The following is a 20,789-nucleotide window of genomic DNA, read 5'->3' as shown; positions in this document are numbered from 1 at the left end:
ATTTCGAGGGCTTTAGTAGCAGCGACAGTGATAGCTCAGAAATGAGCAGTGATTCTGGTCCATCCTCACACACAAGGACCAGTACAACAAGAAGGAGAAATAGCGCTTCTGGAGAAATGTCTCCAACTCAGGGAACAATGCCCAGTACTAGCGCTGTCCCTAGTGCTCGTGAATTGGCGCACACCAATGTCCAAGGGGCTTTGCCTCTTGATGTAGCATTTCCCAGATGTGTCCCAATTCATCAGCCAGAATCCACAATCCTATTATGCTAGGTCAAATTTATGGACACCAACTAATATCCTAGAAATGAAAACATTTTTAGGTCTTACATTCACTATGGGGCTTGTTAAAAAACAAGCATTCGGTCCTATTTGTCCAACCGGCTTGTTCAAGCCACCCCTATGTTTTCTGCCATTCTTCCTAGGACCCGTTATGAGATGCTCATGAGGTTTTGGCATTTTAATCACAATAGTCAGTGCCTGCCCAGAAACGCCCCAGAACACGACAGACTATTCAAAGTCAGACCCATCATCGGAAACTTGACAGAAAAGTTCTTAAAGCTCTACACCCCAACAGAAAACATTTCCATTGATGAGTCCCTTGTAAAATTCAAGGGAAGACTGCACCTCAAGCAATTTATTCCTTCTAAGAGGGCAAGGTTCGGAATAAAGCTCTATAAAATGTGCGAGAGTTCAACCGGATACACATCAGCTTTTCACATTTATGAGGGGAAAGAGAGCCAACTAAACCCACCAGGAGGCCCTACTTATCTGGGGACATCTGGAAAAATGGTTTTGAGCCTTTTTTTTACAAAAAGGCTACATTCTATATGTTGACAACTACTACACCAGCATACCTCTATATAAAAGTCTGGTTGAACATAATATAGGGGCTTGTGGGACCATTCGCAAAAACCATCAGGAGTTTCCAGAATCATTGGTCAAAGAAAATTTCCGAAAAGGGGCAGTCAGGGGCTTTACGCAATGGAGAGCTGCTTGCCCTTAAGTATAAGGATAAAAAAGATATTTTTATCCTGAGCTCGATCCACACAGATACCACAAGGGCCACTGCAGACCAACAGGGATCCACTACTCCAAAACCTGTGTCTGTCATTGACTACAACAAATATATGGGGTGTGGACCTTGCAGATCAGGTTCTACAGCCATACCAGGTATCAAGAAAATCATAGATCTGGTATAAAAAGTTAGTCATGTATTTGTTTCAGGTGGCCACATATAATTCTTTTGTGTTACTTTCCTTGATTATCAGGAAAAGGTCACTGAAAATCTTGTTTTTGAAAATTTTGTCCCCGCCAATCCTTTAGAATCTGAAGATGTGAGAAGACTCACTGAGCGACATTTTATTGCACTCATCCCAGTAACTGAAACAAGAAAGAACCCCAGAGAAGATGTCGTGTATGTTCCTAGAGAGGAATGAGGCATGATCCCCGCTATTATTACCCACAATGCCCATCATTGCCGGCCTTATGTCTCCATGACGGCTTTACAATCTTCCACACAGAACCACGTTTTTGAACTGTTTTGACATTCAAGCATTTGGATTATTTAGTGACAGACACATTTGAGTAGAGCTGACTTAACAATTTCCGGGGGTAGGTGGGGGGAGGTCTCCAGAGACACAAGCTGGGCACAATTTTTTGGGCACTACAATGACATTTTTGCAATTTTTGCTCTGAAACTTCCACTACGTGTTTCTGGAATTCATCCTTGTAGTGAAAATGGTCACTATATCCATAGATGAATTCGCAGAGGGGTGTCATTTCCAAAATGGCGTCACTTCAGGGGGGATTCTGTTGTTCTGGCACTTAGTGGCTCTCCAAAGTGCCACAACAGCAGAATCCTCCTGAAGTGACCCCATTTTAGAAATGACACCCCTCTGAGAATTCATCTATGGGTGTAGTGACCATTTACCTATCTACCTAATTTCCAATGTAATATCTGGGGTTAAAACAACATTTTAGTGATAAAAATGTACCATATTTTTAGGACTATAAGACGCACTTTTTCCCAAAAAATTTTGTGGGGAAATGGGGATGCGTCTTATAGTAGGAATATACTTACAAATGCTGTGGCGGCGGCGCTCTGTGCTGCGTGGAGGGCTCCACTGGAATTTTGTCAAAGTCCAGAGACCCACGCAGTTCCATTGCTGTGATGCGGTGGTCTCCAGAAAAATGGCCGCTGTGAACGGCGCATGCTCAGATTCAGATTTCGCCCCCGAGATCTCGTTGCCGAGATATAAATCTGAGCATGTGCCGCCCCCAGCTGCCATTCTCCCGGAGGCCATCACATCAATGGAGCTGCAGGGGCCTAAGGCTTTGACAAAATGGCTGCAAAGCCCCCAACGCAGCAGAGTGCCGCTGCCCCAGCACAGAGCGCTGCCGCCTCCACAGGTGCAGCGCTGCCGACCCAGCGCAGAGCACTTCCACCCAAGCACAGAGCACCACTGCCACACAAGCCTGGAATGGGAGTTTCCGGAGGCCACCGCACCAGCCTGGACCACCGAACAACGTCTATGACCACTCTTGCACCTGTGCTGATTCCACCCCCCCGGTAAGCTGAATTCGGATGTAAGATGGACCCCCATTTTGCACATTTTTCTCCCCTATTTTCCTTTTGAAAATTTGGGGTGCATCTTATAGTCCGAAAAATACAGTAATTATTTTTTCTTCACTGTCAATGGTATAATTTTCTATGGAACAGCAGTGGTGTCAGTATGCTCACTGCACCACTAGAAGAATTCATTCAGGGAAGTATTGGGTAAAATGCAGTCACTTTTGGGGGCTTATGCTGTTCTGACACCTCATGGGCTCTGACAAAGTGACATGTCACCCACAAACAATTCCAGCAAAATCTGCTCTCCAATATGGCGCTCCTTCCCTTCCGAGCTCTGCCATGCGCCCAAACAGTAGTATTCTCCCACATACGGGGTATCGGCGAGCTCAGGAGAAATTGCACAACAAACTGTTATGGAGCAATTTCTCCCGTTACCCTTATGAAAATGTAAAATATGGAGCTAAAAAGATTTGTGAAAAATGTTATTTTTTTTTTACTTCCACGGCTCTACGTTATAAACTTCTATGAAGCACCTGTGGGTTCAAGGTGCTCAATACACATCTGGATAAGTTCCCTAAGGGGTCTAGTTTCCAAAATGGGGTCCCTTGTTGGTGGTTTCCACTGTTTAGGCACATCAGGGGCTCGACAAACACGACATGGCAACCACTAATTATTCCCACATATTTTACATTCATAAAGTCAAATGGCGCGCCTTCCCTTCTGAGCCCTGCCGTGCGCCCAAACAGTAGATTTCCCCAAATATGTGGTATCGGCATGCTCAGGAGAAATTGCACAACAAAATGTATAGTCCATTTTCTCCTGTTACCTTTGCGAAAGTAAAAAAATTAGGTCTAAAGGAAAATTTGTGTGAAAGAAAAGTAAATGTTTATTTTCTCCTTCCACATTCCATTCATTCCTGTGAAGCACCTGAAGGGTTAATAATCTTCTTGAATGTGGTTTTGAGCACCTTGAGGGGTGCAGTTTTTATAATGGTGTCACTTTTGGGTATTTTCTGTCATATTGACCCCCCAAACTCACTTCAAATGTGAGGTGCTCCCTAAAAAATGGTTTTGTAAATTTTGTTGGAAAAATGAGAAATCGCTGTTTAACTTTTAACCCTTATAACTTCCTAACAAAAAAAATTTGATATAGTTGATATAGATGATACTGCGCAGGCGCCGCCATCACCGGTGACATTGTGCTGGATGTAATTTTTTTTTCTAAGCCTCACAATAGCCACAATATTATAGGCATTATCAACAATAATATCAATGCTATTATATGCATTATGTAATAATGGGGGCAGGTCAGTGAGGGGTCAGCGACCTGTCATAAGCCAATACAGATGAATATGTAATCAGAGCACCACATAAAGCCCCGCCCACAGCCCCGCCCCAGAGCACGAGAATCTCATTCACTGAAAACTACAAATACAGATTACACAACAGTAAACCAGAGTTGCCCTCATTTATGGTGGAGCATTGGAGCTACTATGGATCCTGAGCAGAAGATTAGAGAAAATAATATTGCTCCCAATTTCAGGAGAGATTGTGCAGTAATCTGAATTCCTTAGGATCAAAAACAATGTAATTGGTTGTAAGTTCTATAGAAAAGGGCTTTCACTGCCCAAAGTCATTTGAACAGTTTTGGTGGAGGAGAATGTTGTGGTCTAGAGGCAAAATGGTGATCATGGTAATACGGCCGGACTACACCACCGATAAAGCAGCCACAGCCGGTGACTGAGAGGAATCTGTGACTTCTCTGCATTCAGTGGTTACTACTCACCTGGGTAGTCATATGTGGGAATCTCCTCATTACACCACTCATCACCCCTCACATATGTCTCTGTAGTATTAATATGGGTCAGATCTTCACCCTGAAACAAATATTGTAAAAGTCACCGACAGATGGAGAAGTCCCATCTATGATCAGCTCTAATCCTGCCATCTCCACCGTTCTCATTACACAAGTATAAAACATATAATACTGGTGGATAAAACAAGACTGAGCACAAGACCTTCACAGCCGTCTACACATCATAGGGGAGATCTCCTGACACCTTCTCTCCATCTACCTGATGATCCTGAGGAGCACTGGGATCTTCTTGGTTACAGTCCTGTGGAAGAAGAGGACGGGGACATCTCTCTGGTGTTGTCCTCTTACTGGATAGATCTGGAGGAAACACATACAGGGACTGAATTCATTCTCTACATACAGATAATTATAGGCCGTGTGTATTTAGTCCTGTCTATTACCTGGAGATGTGAGGGGCTGGGGAACCTCCATTATGACGTTCTTGTACAGATATTTGTGTTCTTCTAAATACTCCCACTCCTCCATGGAGAAATAGACAGCGACATCCTGACACCTTATAGGAACCTGACACATACAATGATACCGTCATCCCCCCGATCCCTTCATAGTGTTACTGTATAATGTCCCAGCATTCCCAGCAGTGTCACCTCTCCAGTCAGCAGCTCAGTCATCTTGTAGATGAGTTCTAGGATCTTCTGGTCATTGATGTCCTCATGGATCAGGGGGTGAGGTGGAGGCCCCGTGATTGGGCTCAGGGGTCTTCCCCATCCCTCAGACACAGGGTCCTGACAGCGATCACTAGAGGTCTTCTTCACCACTGTGTAATCCTGGTTATGGAGAGACACAGTAATAAATCTCACTACAGACATTCCCAGAGTCCTCACCTCTCCAGTTCTGTCCATCTGTTATTCCCATAGATAAGAATGATGTAATGTGACGTCATCACAATCTCTCACCTCTCCAGTGAGACGGAAGAGGATCTCTAGGGTGAGGTGTAACATCCTCTCCGCCATCTTGTCTCTGTCCATATCCATCCTTGATGGGGAAATCAGGAGAATTCTCTTCTGTAGAAGATCTTCACTGAGAGGATCCGATATTGTAGAGACCTGAATGAGAAGAAGATGATCCGATGTAACATCATAAGAATCCTGTGTAATAATACAATTACTGGGGATAATAAGGGAAACATATGAGGAGATTTATTATCTTACAGGGTTTAGTTTTCTCCCCTGACATCTACTAATAAAACCTATATATTTAGGCCACAGACAACAAGCAGTTTCCTCCTCGGAGTCGGCAGCTGAACACGTTCCTCATAGACTCATCAACGTCACCATCAATTCCCATCAGAGTGAAGGAACATCGCTCCTCTATTCAGCTCTATGGATCCAGGATGAAATCCACTGCGGCCCCTGCAAGAAAAGAGCGAAATCTGGTGAGACCCCCGAGGCCGGAGATTTCTACAGCTGCTCTGTGCGCACAGGACCTGTGATGAGGTCACAGGAGGGGAGGAGTCAGGGGTCACATGATCAGGGGCCTCAGTGTGTGCAGGACTCTGCTGTGCTGGTTGTCATGGTGCTGGATGAGGGGAAGTTTATGTGTGTGGTCAGGAGGGGTTTACAGGGTGGATGTAGCAGAGCCGTGTGTGTACGAGGTGTACGGAGCGGAGCCGCGTGTGTACGAGGTGTACGGAGCGGAGCCGCGTGTGTACGAGGTGTACGGAGCGGAGCCCTGTGTGTACGAGGTGTACGGAGCGGAGCCGCGTGTGTACGAGGTGTACGGAGCGGAGCCGCGTGTGTACAAGGTGTACGGAGCGGAGCCCTGTGTGTACGAGGTGTACGGAGCGGAGCCGTGTGTGTACGAGGTGTACGGAGCGGAGCCGCGTGTGTACGAGGTGTACGGAGCGGAGCCGCGTGTGTACGAGGTGTACAGAGCGGAGCCGCGTGTGTACGAGGTGTACGGAGCGGAGCCGCGTGTGTACGAGGTGTACGGAGCGGAGCCGCGTGTGTACGAGGTGTACGGAGCGGAGCCGTGTGTGTACGAGGTGTACGGAGCGGAGCCCTGTGTGTACGAGGTGTACGGAGCGGAGCCGTGTGTGTACGAGGTGTACGGAGCGGAGCCCTGTGTGTACGAGGTGTACGGAGCGGAGCCGTGTGTGTACGAGGTGTACGGAGCGGAGCCGTGTGTGTACGAGGTGTACGGAGCGGAGCCCTGTGTGTACGAGGTGTACGGAGCGGAGCCGTGTGTGTACGAGGTGTACGGAGCGGAGCCCTGTGTGTACGAGGTGTACGGAGCGGAGCCGTGTGTGTACGAGGTGTACGGAGCGGAGCCCTGTGTGTACGAGGTGTACGGAGCGGAGCCGTGTGTGTACGAGGTGTACGGAGCGGAGCCCTGTGTGTACGAGGTGTACGGAGAGGAGCCGTGTGTGTACGAGGTGTACGGAGCGGAGCCGTGTGTGTACGAGGTGTACGGAGCGGAGCCGTGTGTGTACGAGGTGTACGGAGCGGAGCCCTGTGTGTACGAGGTGTACGGAGCGGAGCCGTGTGTGTACGAGGTGTACGGAGCGGAGCCCTGTGTGTACGAGGTGTACGGAGCGGAGCCGTGTGTGTACGAGGTGTACGGAGCGGAGCCGTGTGTGTACGAGGTGTACAGAGCGGAGCCGTGTGTGTACGAGGTGTACGGAGCAGAGCCGCGTGTGTACGAGGTGTACGGAGCAGAGCCGCGTGTGTACGAGGTGTACGGAGCAGAGCCGCGTGTGTACGAGGTGTACGGAGCAGAGCCGCGTGTGTACGAGGTGTACGGAGCAGAGCCGCGTGTGTACGAGTTGTACGGAGCAGAGCCGTGTGTACGAGGTGTACAGAGCAGAGCCGTGTGTACGAGGTGTACGGAGCAGAGCCGCGTGTGTACGAGTTGTACGGAGCAGAGCCGTGTGTACGAGGTGTACGGAGCAGAGCCGCGTGTGTATGAGGTGTACGGAGCAGAGCCGCGTGTGTATGAGGTGTATGGATTGGAGCCGTATGTGTACGAGGTGTACGGAGCGGAGCCGTGTGTGTACGAGGTGTACGGAGCGGAGCCGTGTGTGTACGAGGTGTACGGAGCGGAGCTGTATGTGTACGAGGTGTACGGAGCCGCGTGTGTACGAGGTGTATGGAGCGGAGCCGCGTGTGTACGAGGTGTACGGAGCAGAGCCGTGTGTACGAGGTGTACAGAGCAGAGCCGTGTGTACGAGGTGTACGGAGCAGAGCCGTGTGTACGAGGTGTACGGAGCAGAGCCGTGTGTACGAGGTGTACGGAGCAGAGCCGTGTGTACGAGGTGTACGGAGCGGAGCCGCGTGTGTATGAGGTGTACGGATTGGAGCCGTATGTGTACGAGGTGTACGGAGCGGAGCCGTATGTGTACGAGGTGTACGGAGCGGAGCCGTATATGTACGAGGTGTACGGAGCGGAGCCGTGTGTGTACGAGGTGTACGGAGCGGAGCCGTATGTGTACGAGGTGTACGGAGCGGAGCCGCGTGTGTACGAGGTGTACGGAGCGGAGCCGCGTGTGTACGAGGTGTACGGAGCGGAGCCGCGTATGTACGAGGTGTACGGAGCGGGGGCGCGTGTGTACGAGGTGTACGGAGCGGAGCCGGGTGTGTACGAGGTGTACGGAGCGGAGCCGCGTGTGAGTACGAGGTGTACGGAGCGGAGCCGTGTGTGTACGAGGTGTACGGAGCGGAGCCGCATGTGAGTACGAGGTGTACGGAGCGGAGCCGTGTGTGTACGAGGTGTACGGAGCGGAGCCGCGTGTGTACGAGGTGTACGGAGCGGAGCCGCGTGTGTACGAGGTGTACGGAGCGGAGCCGCGTGTGTACGAGGTGTACGGAGCGGAGCCGCGTGTGTACGAGGTGTACGGAGCGGAGCCGCGTGTGAGTACGAGGTGTACGGAGCGGAGCCGTGTGTGAGTACGAGGTGTACGGAGCGGAGCCGTGTGTGTACGAGGTGTACGGAGCGGAGCCGTGTGTGTACGGAGCGGAGGCGCATTTGTGTGGACCTTTCTGTGTACTCTGTATACCCCCATCTTCAGTCACAGACCCCTCTGTGTATTCTGTATACCCACATCTTCAGTCACAGACCCCTCTGTGTACTCTGTATACCCCCAGCTTCGGTCGCAGACCCCTCAGTGTGTAGCACTCGCAGGCACGCGGGATGCAGTCACGAGGCGTGAGACGGCTTGGACTTTAAGATGTAACTTTTATATGTGAAGATGCCTATAGGGGCTATCTAGAGCAACCAAACTAGCTAACAGTAATTATCCTCGCAGGGATCAACACAAGAATACACTGATAATGCGAACATGACTAATCTGGCAAAGACCGGTGACTATAGGGCCACGGAATTGCCGACTACGGGTCCTTGACTACAAGGTGTCACTTATCCTCTCTGTCGTCCGGAAGAGCGATGGTCGATGATGCTTCGGCGTTTCAGCCGCTGGGCCCAGCCGACGAAGATCTGGCATAGACTTCGGGCATTCCTACGCCCAGGCCCTGGAAGGGTTCTCCGGCATTATGCCCCCCGGCGGAGGCAGTATGGCGTTGTCTGGGGGCCGGAAAGCGGAGGCAAGAGCCTCGAGATGGGAACGTGCAGTGGCTGCCTCAAGTGACTGCAGGCCGGTCGCAGCTGCGGGCCGTAGTGAGGCAGCGGCTGCCACGGGCGACAGCGGACAGGCCGCAGCCACGGGCTGGAGTGAAGCGGCGTCGGCCGCGTGCGGCAGCGGACAGGCCGCGGACAGCAGCGGGTAGGCCGCAGCTGCTGGCTGGAGTGAAGTGGCGACGGCCGCAGGCTGCAGCGGACAGGCCGCAGCTGCGGGCTGGCGGTCGGTGTTCCTCGGCTGGACGGCTCGGTGCCACCTCCTTTCTGTGCACAGTGAGTCCTACTTCTGTCTCGCCTGTCGCTGCTCTTCCCTCTGGTCTCTGGTATAGACTCTCGCTCTGGCTCTCTGGCACCCTCTAGCTTCCTCGCGTCTCTTCCCCTGCTGCGTCAACTGACTCCTGCTGGCGTCCTCAGCCCCTTTTATAGTAACTCCTCCCCCAACCTTTCTAGAAGTCTCTGCGGTCCGTCTCCTAATTGTGTCCCCCTGAAACAGACTCCCTAGGAACCTTGGTGACGGCCCTCTTGGTTCTGGCCCGGACACACAGCGGGGACTCTTCCTCCTACAAGTGTACGCTGTATACACCCGTATACCCCAATCTTCGGGTGCAGACCCCTGTGTACGCTGTATACACCTGTATTCCCCCAGCTTCGGTCGCAGACCCCTCAGTGTGCTCCGTATACCCCCAGCTTCGGTCGCAGACCCCTATGTACACTGTATACACCCATACACCCCCAGCTTCAGTCGCAGACCCCTGTGGTGTATACTGTATACACCCCTATACCCCCAGCTTCAGTCTCAGACCCCTCTGTGTACACTGTATACACCCGTATACCCCCAGCTTCAGTTGCAAACCCCTCTGTGTACTCTGTATACACCCGTATACCCCCAGCTTCGGTTGCAGACCCCTCTGTGTTCGCTGTATGGACCCGTATGCCCACAGCTTCCGTCTCAGACCCCGGTGTGTATGCTGTATACACCCATATACCCCCAGCTTCTGTCACAGACCCCTCTGTGTACACTGTATACACCCGTATACCCCCAGCTTCGGTCGCAGACCCCTCTGTATGCACCCGTATACCCCCAGCTTCGGTCGCAGACCCCTCAGTGTACGCTGTATACACCCGTATACCCCCATCTTCGGGCACAGACCCCTGTGTATGCTGTATACACCTGTATTCCCCCAGCTTGGGTTGCAGACCCCTCAGTGTACGCTGTATACACCCGTATACCCCCATCTTCGGGCACAGACCCCTGTGTATGCTGTATACACCCGTATACCCCCAGCTTCGGTCACAAATTCCTCTGTGTACGCTGTATACACCCAGCTTCGGTCGCAGACCCCTGTGTACACCCGTATACCCCCAGCTTCTATCACAGACCCCGCGTCTCTCACACTGTATACACTCATATACCCCCAGCTTCAGTCTCAGACCCCTGTGTGTATGCTGTATGCACCCGTATACCACCAGCTTTGATCACAGATCCCTCTCTGTATGCTGTATACACCCGTATACCCACAGCTTCGATCACAGAGCCCTCTATGTACTCTGTATACATCCATATACCCCCAGCTTCGGTGGCAGACCCCTGTGTACACTGTATACACCCGTATACCCCCAGCTTCGGTCACAGACCGTGCATCTCTCACTCTGTATACACCCATATACCCCCAGCTTTGGTCTCAGACCCCTGTTTGTATGCTTTATACACCAATATACCCCACGCTTAGGTCACAGACCCCTCTGTGTATGCTGTATACACCCATATTCCACCAGCTTTGGTCGCAGACCCCTCTGTGTACTCTGTATACACCCGTGTACCCCCAACTTTGGTCGCAGACCACTCTGTGTATGCTGTATACACCCGTATACCCCCAGCTTTGGTCGCAGAACCCTGTGTACACTGTATACACCTGTATACCCCCAGCTTTGGTCACAGACCCCCCTGTGTACGCTGTATACACCCGTATACCCCCAGCTTCGGTCATAGACCCCTCTGTGTAAGATGTATGCACCCGTATATCTCCAGCTTCGGTAGCAGACCCCTGTGTACACTGTATACACCCGTATACCCCCAGGTTCGGTCACAGACCCCTGTATGCTGTATACACCCATATACCCCCAGCTTCGGTCACAGAGTAATTACTAAAGGACTGTGTGAGAAAGGGATTTATTCTACAAGAAACATAGGGGCCACAAATGAGAGAATCCGGGCCTCGTGGCTGGATACTCCGGGCCCCCAGCGTGTTAGGACCAAACGGGGTCTTTGTCCCTGGAGCTTCTCTACTCGGGATAATGAGACTCTGATCTTGGTCATCCGTATGGATAATGGAAATGGAATTACAAAGCTTCTCATATACTTTCCATGCTAAACACAGACGGCTCATGTATGGCACACGGACGGCACATGTACAGCACACAGACGGCACATGTACAGCACACAGACGGCACATGTACAGCACACAGACGGCACATGCACAGCACACGGACCGCACACGCCGGCTCATGTACAGCACATTGACGGCAAACGGACAGCACACGTACACAACATATGGATGGCACATGTACAGCACACGGGCGGCATATGTACGGCACACGGACGGCATGTTTACATGGACCCATAGACTTGTACTGGCTCTTTGTAACTCTCTGCTGCTGGGAAAATATGGACATGAGAGCAGCACCATAAGTCAAATAGGGGACACATGGCATCGTTGAAAAACATGACAGGTCGTGTTAAGGGGCCGTACAGTCACATAGAATCATAGAATCATAGAATCATAGAATCGTAGAGTTGGAAGGGACCTCCTGGGCCATCTGGTCCAACCCCCTGCTCAAAGCAGGATTCGCTAAATCATCCCAGTCAGATGTCTGTCCAGCCTCTGTTTGAAGACTTCCATTGAAGGAGAACTCACCACTTCTCGTGGCAGCCTGTTCCACTCATTGATCACTCTAACTGTCAAAAAGTTTTTTCTAATATCTAATCTGTGTCTCCTCCCATTCAGTTTCATCCCATTGCTTCTAGTCTTTCCTTGTGCAAATGAGAATAAAGTTGATCCTTCTACAATGTGACAGCCCTTTAGATATTTGTAGACAGCTATTAAGTCTCCTCTCAGTCTTCTCTTTTGCAAACTAAACATTCCCAAATCCTGCAACCTTTCCTCATAAGACAGGGTTTGCAGACCGGTCACCATTCTGGTCGCTCTTTTCTGAACTTGCTCCAGTTTGTTGATGTCTTTTTTAAAATGTGGTGCCCAAAACTGGACACAATATTCCAGATGAGGTCTGACCAAAGAGGAGTAGAGGGAAATAATGACTTCACGTGATCTAGACTGTATGCTTCTGTTAATACATCCTAGAATTGCATTTGCCTTTTTTGCTGCTGCATCACACTGTTGACTCATATTCAGTCTGTGATCTATTAGTATACCCAAGTCTTTTTCACATGTGCTGTCACTTAGCCCTATTCCTCCCATTCTATATATGTTTTTTCCATTTTTATTGCCCAGATGTAGTACTTTGCATTTCTCCCTGTTAAAAACCATTCTGTTAGTTGCTGCCCACTTCTCCAGTTTATTTAAATCTTTTTGAATCCTCTCTCTCTCTTCTCTAGTATTAGCTATCCCTCCTAGCTTTGTGTCATCAGCAAATTTAATCAGTTTACCCTCAATTCCTTCATCTAAATCGTTGATAAAGATGTTGAACAATACAGGGCCCAGGACAGAGCCCTGTGGTACCCCACTTGAGACATTCTTCCAACTGGATGTGCAGCCATTTACGACCACTCTTTGGGTCCGATCACTAAGCCAGTTATGAATCCACCTAACAGTTGCCTTGTCCATTCCATACTTAATCATTTTTTCAATAAGGATTGTATGAGAGACTTTGTCAAATGCTTTGCTGAAGTCAAGATATACTATATCTACAGCATTTCCTTGATCCACCCAATCAGTGATACCGTCATAGAAGGAAATTAAGTTAGTCTGACATGACTTATTAGTTACAAACCCATGCTGACTCTGTTTAATCACTTCATTCTTATCCAGGTATTGACATACATGTTGTTTAATAATTTGTTCAAAGATCTTTCCTGGTATAGAAGTCAGACTCACCGGCCTATAGTTACCTGGGTCCACCTTCTTCCCCTTTTTGAAGATAGGAACAACATTTGCTCTTCTCCAGTCTTCTGGCACTTCTCCTGTTCTCCAAGAATTTTCAAAGATTATAGAGAGGGGTTCAAAAATTTCTTCTGCTATCTCCTTCAGTACTCTGGGGTGTAATTCATCTGGACCTGGAGACTTGAATTCATTTAGGCTAGCTAAGTGTTTCCTCACTATCTTTCTGTTTATAGATATCCTGGATTCTTCTATTCCCTTAATAGGACAGTGAATAACAGTTGATGTTACATTTCCTTTCTGAGAGAAAACAGATGCAAAATAGGAATTTAAAAGTTCAGCCTTCTCAACATCCTGTCTTACCATTTCGTCATTTTCATCCTGTAAAAATCCTATAGCATCTTTGACTTTTCTTTTACTTTTGACATATCCCCAAAATCCTTTATTATTGCTTTTGACATCTCTTGCAAGCCTCAATTCATTTTCAGCTTTAGATAATCTGATTTGTGCCCTGCAGGTTCTGCAGACAGCATTATATTCTTCTTTAGATATGCCTCCCTCTTTCCATTTTATAAACATTTTTTTCTTCCTTTTTAGCATGTGCTTAAGTTCTGTGTTCATCCATCCTGGTTTCCTTAACTGCTTCCTATTCTTCCCTCTTTTCGGAATTGTTAACAACTGTGCTTTGAGAATTTCATTTTTCAAGATTTCCCATCCTTCCTGGACATTTTTGTCTTTAAGGATATCCAGCCATTGGATCCCTCCAATTCTCTTTCTGAATCCCTTAAAATCTGCCTTTCTGAAATCTAACCTTGATGTCTGAGTCTTCACAGGTCTTCCGCCTCTAGTTATCCAAAATTCTAAAATAGCATGGTCGCTACCTCCTAGGGTCCCAGCCACTTTTACCTCCTCAACCATTTCCTCCCTGTTTATAAGGATTAGATCCAAGGTAGCAGTTCCCCTTGTTTTCTCCCTTACCTTTTGGAAGATAAAGTTGTCAGCAAGAGAGGATAAGAATTTCCTTGACCTGTTAGTTTTGCCTGAGAGAGATTCCCAACAAATGTCTGGATAGTTGAAATCTCCCATGACAACTATGTCATATTTTTTGGAGAACTTGGCCATTTGATGCATAAAGAGTTCATCCATAGCTTCAGCTTGCACAGGCGGCCTGTAGTAAATGCCTACAATGGTGTCCTTTCCATTGTTCTGTCCTTGTATTCTTACCCAAACAGTTTCCACAGAACTCCCAGTCTCTGAAGCTTCAATCTCTGTGCAGATATACGCGTTTCTAACATACAATGCGACACCCCCTCCTCGTTTATCAAGTCTGTTTCTTGCAAATAAGTTGTATCCTTCTAGTCTTGTATTCCAATCATGTGTATTGTCCCACCAAGTTTCAGTGATTCCAATGACATCATATTTCTTTTCCTGTGTTAGTAGTTCCAATTCTCCTTGTTTGTTGCCCATGCTTTGTGCATTAGTATAGAAACATTTTAATTTGTGATTGGTTTCTCTTTCTCCAATATTTTTATTAATTAGATTCTTTCGTCTTTGTTCTTCCTTTCCACTTCTAATAGCAGAGTTCTCAATAGCATTTGTCAGGTAATATACCAGGGTCATGGACAGGAAACCTGAGAGGTAAGATACCAGGGTCATGGACAGGAAACCAGAGAGGTAATATACCAGGGTCATGGACAGGAAACCTGAGAGGTAAGATACCAGGGTCATGGACAGGAAACCAGAAAGGTAAGATATCAGGGTCATGGACAGGAAACCAGAGAGGTAAGATGCCAGGGTCAAAATTATGAGGTCCAGAATAAATGTTTGAATAATTTCTTATCTACTGATGTGTATTTTTGTGGCTATTTAAATGTATAAATATTTATAACAATGTTAATTTTATGTAGATTTTATTCTAATTGTTAAAATTAAAATAATTATAAGCTCAATTTTCACAAACTGAATGCTGCATCACTTCAGAAAGTGAGGTGAACGGAGTTCAATATTTTGGGAATCCGTTCTGCTCACAAATAGCAGTATGGACCGGAGACCAGTAGCACAGTGTACTAGGGCCACAGAGAGAAACATGGGTTCTAGGACATATGGGCCCCGATGTCCTGTTAAAAAACTAAAAAGTAGGAATATCAAGGAATTTATGGAAAAAAGAAGAAAAGAGAAAATGTTGATGGGTAAGTTTTTCATATTAGGCTCAATATATACCTGGCTTGGTTTTAATAATGTGGAAATATAATTTTCCCACCTGGTTCAGGAATTGACAAGGAAGTTATCGATTGTAACCAGAACCTTTGAAATTTCGGGATATTACAGACCCGCTTTTTAGTTTGACATATGTTAAATCTACTGATCTCAAAGAACAACTGCCCATAATAATATATGTTATTCACCATAAATACTGGACGTGAAGCACCATGTATCTTATCAATGGTATCTAGTGGAGCAGAAGCTATCCTCCAGGAACACAGACCGATATAGTATATAATTAATCTGCAGATAGCTTATCACTATAGTCGGATGGTAGATATATATCTAGATGGGAAAACATGACTAGGGGGAAAGGGTGAGGATGGAATTAAGATGGGGAATTGTGGCCAGGGAGAGCGCACAGTAGGTGCTCATCCGCGCTGATTCTACCGGCAAGAATCTTCTTATGGGAGAGAAAGAAGGGGGAACTACAATATATTTGATCATATATATTATATTTATACCTAATTTATAACCCACTTGCTGATTGTCTCTCTTAGGCCAGACACATCCACAATCACAGGGAGTGAGTGTGAGGACAAAATAGTATTGTGACCCGGTCACTGCTTCACATAGTCTTCATCGCTAGTGCACAAATCAAGAAGCAGGAGAACGTGGCGAACCCCACAATGTCCACATACCAAAGAGGCACACACAGACAAGACCGATCTATAGGGAGGATTCCATTACCCAGATGCCTCTTTTAAGCACGTTTCTCTTGTAATGCTTCCTCAGAAAGGGGTTTCTACAAGAGAAACGCGGGTAATGTGCAGTTTGCCCCGTTCTGCTGCTTCTGGATTTATGCACCAGCAATGAAGACTCCATGTGAAGCCGTGACCGTGTCATGCCCATAATGCCACACATGCCCTATGGAATCGGCTTTATAACATTCATTGTCTGTACTATTTTTTGAATGTTTCCATGAGCACTGTCACTTTATGAGTCTACAATGTAATATTTATTCCTGTGTGGATTGTAAACCCGTTCTATATATTCTTTGTATCTGGGTTTATTGTGAATTGACCATTCGGCGGAGACCTTACACCTGAGATATGTAATGATATAGGGTGATATCCTATATAATTGTTATACTTCTTCCATATGGGCTTTCCACTTACAATTATATATATATGTAAAGGATTTTTCTAAACTATATTTTGGGGCAGATTTAGATACGTTTTATATACATACCTGATGATTTTTCTCTGCATAATCTCTTCTTTTTACATTTTTTATGTGTTTTGTTGAAATACAGATATATTTCATACTGAAATGTTGTTTATGGGAGTAACGTTTGTAGGCTATGTTGTTGACTTCTACTTCTGAATATATGGAGGACCTCATTTGGGCTTTTTATATATATGGTTAGACAAACAAACTACATATAGTGGTAAAAGGTGTATACATGATAACCTCACACTGCAGGGAAGACATGTATTCTAGAATACTAAAGAAAGTGATAATACAAAATGACAATATTTAGGAGTATTTCACCAAACTCCATTACAGTCCATAAATCCCCATGTCCCTTTTATCTAATGTCATTACTCACATAACTCTTCACATATTGACTACTGTATTTTCCTCATCACAGACACTACTTACTACCATATGACACCTTTACTTACTCTCACAATGCCCTGCAGCTACTCCTATTAACCCTTGTGTATGCCAACCATACCTGCTAATGGCTTTGGTGTCAGTTTATGTCTCCATTCTGGCTAGAGCTCCCATAAGGTCATCTCATTAGCTGCAAAGTTAGTTAGCGAAAGTTTTTCTAAGATGGCAGCTCAGTCTGACATGGCTGTTCAATATATTTAGTGTCATGATCCAGGACGGGGTTTCGCTTTGGCCCGTCCTGATCAGACAGGGGGTTAATTGTTTCTGCCTCTCTCTGGCAGAGGGCGGCTATTTAATGCTCACTGGACCTAGGTCCGGTGTCAGTTATACTCTTGCCCTCGGCTGAGTTAGTTGACCTTGTGCGTACGTGTGCCTTGTGCCTGATATCTTGCTTGTGTGGTTTTGATTCGGTTCTGTCCCTGTTACGAGTTCTGCCTGCCCCTCTTGTACTGCGATACCTCTCATGTATGACTCTCTGCTTGTGACCCGACTTCTCTCTGCTCGTTCCCTTGGTACAACGTCGCCCTCTTGTGTATGACCTTTGGCTTTGTCTGACCACCCGTCTGTTTGTCCCTTCCTGTGCCTCATTTGCCCGTACTGTGTGTGACCTTCGTTTTGCCCGACTCTGAGTTGTTGTATGGTGTCTTCTCATATCTGAAAGCAGGACGCTAAGCCCCGCCCCCTTGCAGTCACAAGACCTTAGGTCCTGTGCCAGATTGCTAACTTCTGCGTCCTCAGGTCCTGTGCATTTTTACTTTCCGGCGCTGACTGGACCCTGACACCAATTGTTTGAAGCACGCATTGTCACATCTGCTGCCCTGCTCCACAGGTATCTTTTAGCACTGTTTCTGTACTCAGGACACGCGCACTGGCTCAGTGAGCAAGTGTAGTGCGGTGTTTCTGACATTATAACTGACAGTTACCATTTTTTTCTCTGCTCCCCTTCTCCTGTGTATGTGATGGATCCTATGCACGCTCTTTCTGAGCAGGTGAGGCACCTGACTCAGATGTCTAAGAAACTCCTTGGAGAACGAGTCCTGGCTCAGTCTCAGCAGCTGATCGCTGACACTGTGCAGGGGGTATTCTCATCGGGGGCTCGGGATGTGACATTAGTTTCCCCTGAGTCTCCGGTTAAGTTACCAGATACCTTTTCTAGAGCTAAAAAGAAATTCAGAGTTTTCAAGGAGGGCTGTAAGCTTTTTTTTTTTCATTGAGACCACACTCTTCTGGGTATGAAGGTCAGAGAGTGGGGGTCATTATGTCTCTGTCAAGGGGAGCCCCCCAAGCTTGGGCTTTCTCCCTTTCGACCACAGCCCCTGAGCATATGAATGTGGATGCATTTTTTGAGGCCCTGGGGCATATTTATGATGAACCTGATCAGATGTGTATGGCTGAGGACATGGTGATGAGTGTGTGCCAGGAGAAGCACTCAGCCGAGGGCAGGAGTATGACACCGGACCTAGGTCCAGTGAGCATTAAATAGCCGCCCTCTGCCAGAGAGAGGCGGAAGAATTAACCCCAAGTCTGATCAGGACGGGCCAAAGCGAAACCCCGTCCTGGATCATGACATTTAGTACTGACCATTCTCGTACAATGAGAGTTTTAATTTTAACATAGCCAAACATGAGGAATGACAAGGGGTTGTCCTAGTAATGGTCAACATCTTTAAGAAGATACAATTTTGAGTTAAAATATTTCCAACATTTTGAACATGAAAAAAGCTTCTCCCTGTATGACTTCCCTGATGTTTATTAAGAGTTGATTTCGGTAGAAAACATTTCCCACATTAAGAACATGATTAAGGTTTCTCCCCTGTGTGAGTTTTTTGGTGACTAAGAAGAGATGATTTCTTCACAAAACATTTCCCACATTCTGAACAGGAAAAAGGCTTCTCCCCTGTGTGAGTTCTTTGGTGCTTAAACAAATTTGATTTCAGGTTAAAACATTTCCCACATTCTGAACAGGAAAAAGGCTTCTCCCCTGTGTGAGTTCTTTGGTGCTTAAACAAATTTGATTTCAGGTTAAAACATTTCCCACATTCTGAACAGGAAAAAGGCTTCTCCCCTGTGTGAGTTGTTTGGTGCTTAACCAAATCTGATTTCCACTTAAAACATTTCCCACATTCTGAACAGGAAAAAGGCTTCTCCCTTGTGTGAGTTCTATGGTGATGATTAACCAAATCTGATTTCCAGTTAAAACATTTCCCACATTCTGAACAGCAAAAAGGCTTCTCCCCTGTGTGAGTTCTCTGGTGCTTAACCAAATCTGATTTCTTTGCAAAACATTTCTCACATTCTGAACAGGAAAAAGGCGTCTCCACAGTGTGAGTTCTTTGGTGTTTAAACAAATCTGATTTCCAGTTAAAACATTTCCCACATTCTGAACAGCAAAAAGGCTTCTCCCCTGTGTGAGTTCGCTGATGTGTAACAAGAGTTGATTTCTCGGTAAAACATTTCACACATTCTGAACAAGAAAAAGGCTTCTCCCCTGTGTGAGTTCTTTGGTGCTTAACCAAATCTGATTTTTGGATAAAACATTTCCAACATTCTGAACAGGAAAAACGCTTCTCACCTGTGTGAGTTCTTTTGTGCCTAACCAAATCTGATTTCTGGATAAAACATTTCCAACATTCTGAACAGGAAAAAGGCTTCTCCCCCGTGTGAGTTCTATGGTGATTAACAAGCAGTGATTTACGTCCAAAACATTTCCCACATTCTGAACATGAAAAAGGCTTCTCCCCTGTGTGAGTTCTTTGGTGCCTAACCAAATTTGATTTCTCGCTAAAACACTTCCCACATTCTGAACAGGAAATTCTATTCTCTGTTATGTGAATTTTTTCATGTTTAAGAAAAGTCTTTTCAAGAAAACTATTTCCATATTCTGAATCTGAAAATGGCTCCTTTCCTTTAGAATCAATTAATTTTTTAATGCTTATATTGTGACCTTGATTTTCCTTAGTAGTTGGTAATGAGCCAAAAGATGGGACCTGTATTAATGTATCAGATGACAGATCTTTGCTATGAAGGGATGATGGTATATCTGGAGTAATGGCATTAACTTCAATTGTATCCTGTGAGATCTCAAGATCATCAGATTTAAAAATTGAAGATGTCAGCGTTCCCTCTGATCTCCTGGTACAGTCATCTGCTAAAAATAAAACCAATTAATAATTTTGAATAAAATATCCTCAAATTTTATACTTTTGAACATTTCTACTTAAGCTGTCCATAAAAAATACAAACTTTTTAAAAATATTAAATTATTCACCAAGACAATGACAGTTCACAGTCTAATCGAAAGCCTCATAGCATGAATCAGTGCATCATGGGGTTCAATGGTTTGTTCATTCTGCTTCCCAAACATGGAATAAAAAGCCATCAATGCTATATAGGTGAAAATTATACCAATAAAACTTCTACTCATCTCACGGAAACACAAGACACCACTAAGGTCCATCATCTGTCAGAGGAAAACCAAAAGGTTTCCACAATATTTGTGGCTCAAAAGCTCTTGAAAAGCAACATGGCTTCCATAAACCAATCCAGCAATATCCGCTCTCCCAAAGTCAAATATCCACTCTCTTCTGAGCCTTGTAGTGCGCCCAAACCATATTTAGCATCCATATATTGGGCATTACTATAGTGAGAAGAACCCACTTAATTTACGGTGTGTGTTTCCTGGAGCACAATCTGGGCATTATGTGTTGGGTAATAAAATGGCAAATGTGCAATTTTCATGTTGCAACATCCAGTGCGAGCTAATTTCCGTAAA

At 46.4% G+C, this 20,789-nt stretch overlaps 2 protein-coding genes across 2 annotated transcripts in view; one reads left to right on the top strand and one right to left on the bottom strand.

Moving 5' to 3' along the window:
* Positions 1–20,789, top strand: part of LOC141063328 (gastrula zinc finger protein XlCGF66.1-like) — a 243,991-nt gene that overhangs the window by 162,751 nt on the left and 60,451 nt on the right. The window lies entirely within an intron of this gene.
* The window catches only part of LOC141063307 (uncharacterized), a 48,363-nt gene that overhangs the window by 4,867 nt on the left and 22,707 nt on the right, over positions 1–20,789 (bottom strand). The window contains exon 4 of the mRNA XM_073557363.1: positions 18,818–20,165. Coding sequence (XP_073413464.1) covers positions 18,818–20,165 — 1,348 coding nt within the window. The remainder of the gene's footprint in view (positions 1–18,817; positions 20,166–20,789) is intronic.

The sequence above is a fragment of the Dendrobates tinctorius genome, unplaced genomic scaffold (genome assembly GCF_039654945.1).
Source record: "Dendrobates tinctorius isolate UK_male_01 unplaced genomic scaffold, ASM3965494v1 ptg000249l, whole genome shotgun sequence".
Classification (NCBI taxonomy): domain Eukaryota; kingdom Metazoa; phylum Chordata; class Amphibia; order Anura; family Dendrobatidae; genus Dendrobates; species Dendrobates tinctorius.
This window is presented reverse-complemented; position numbering and strand designations above follow the sequence as displayed.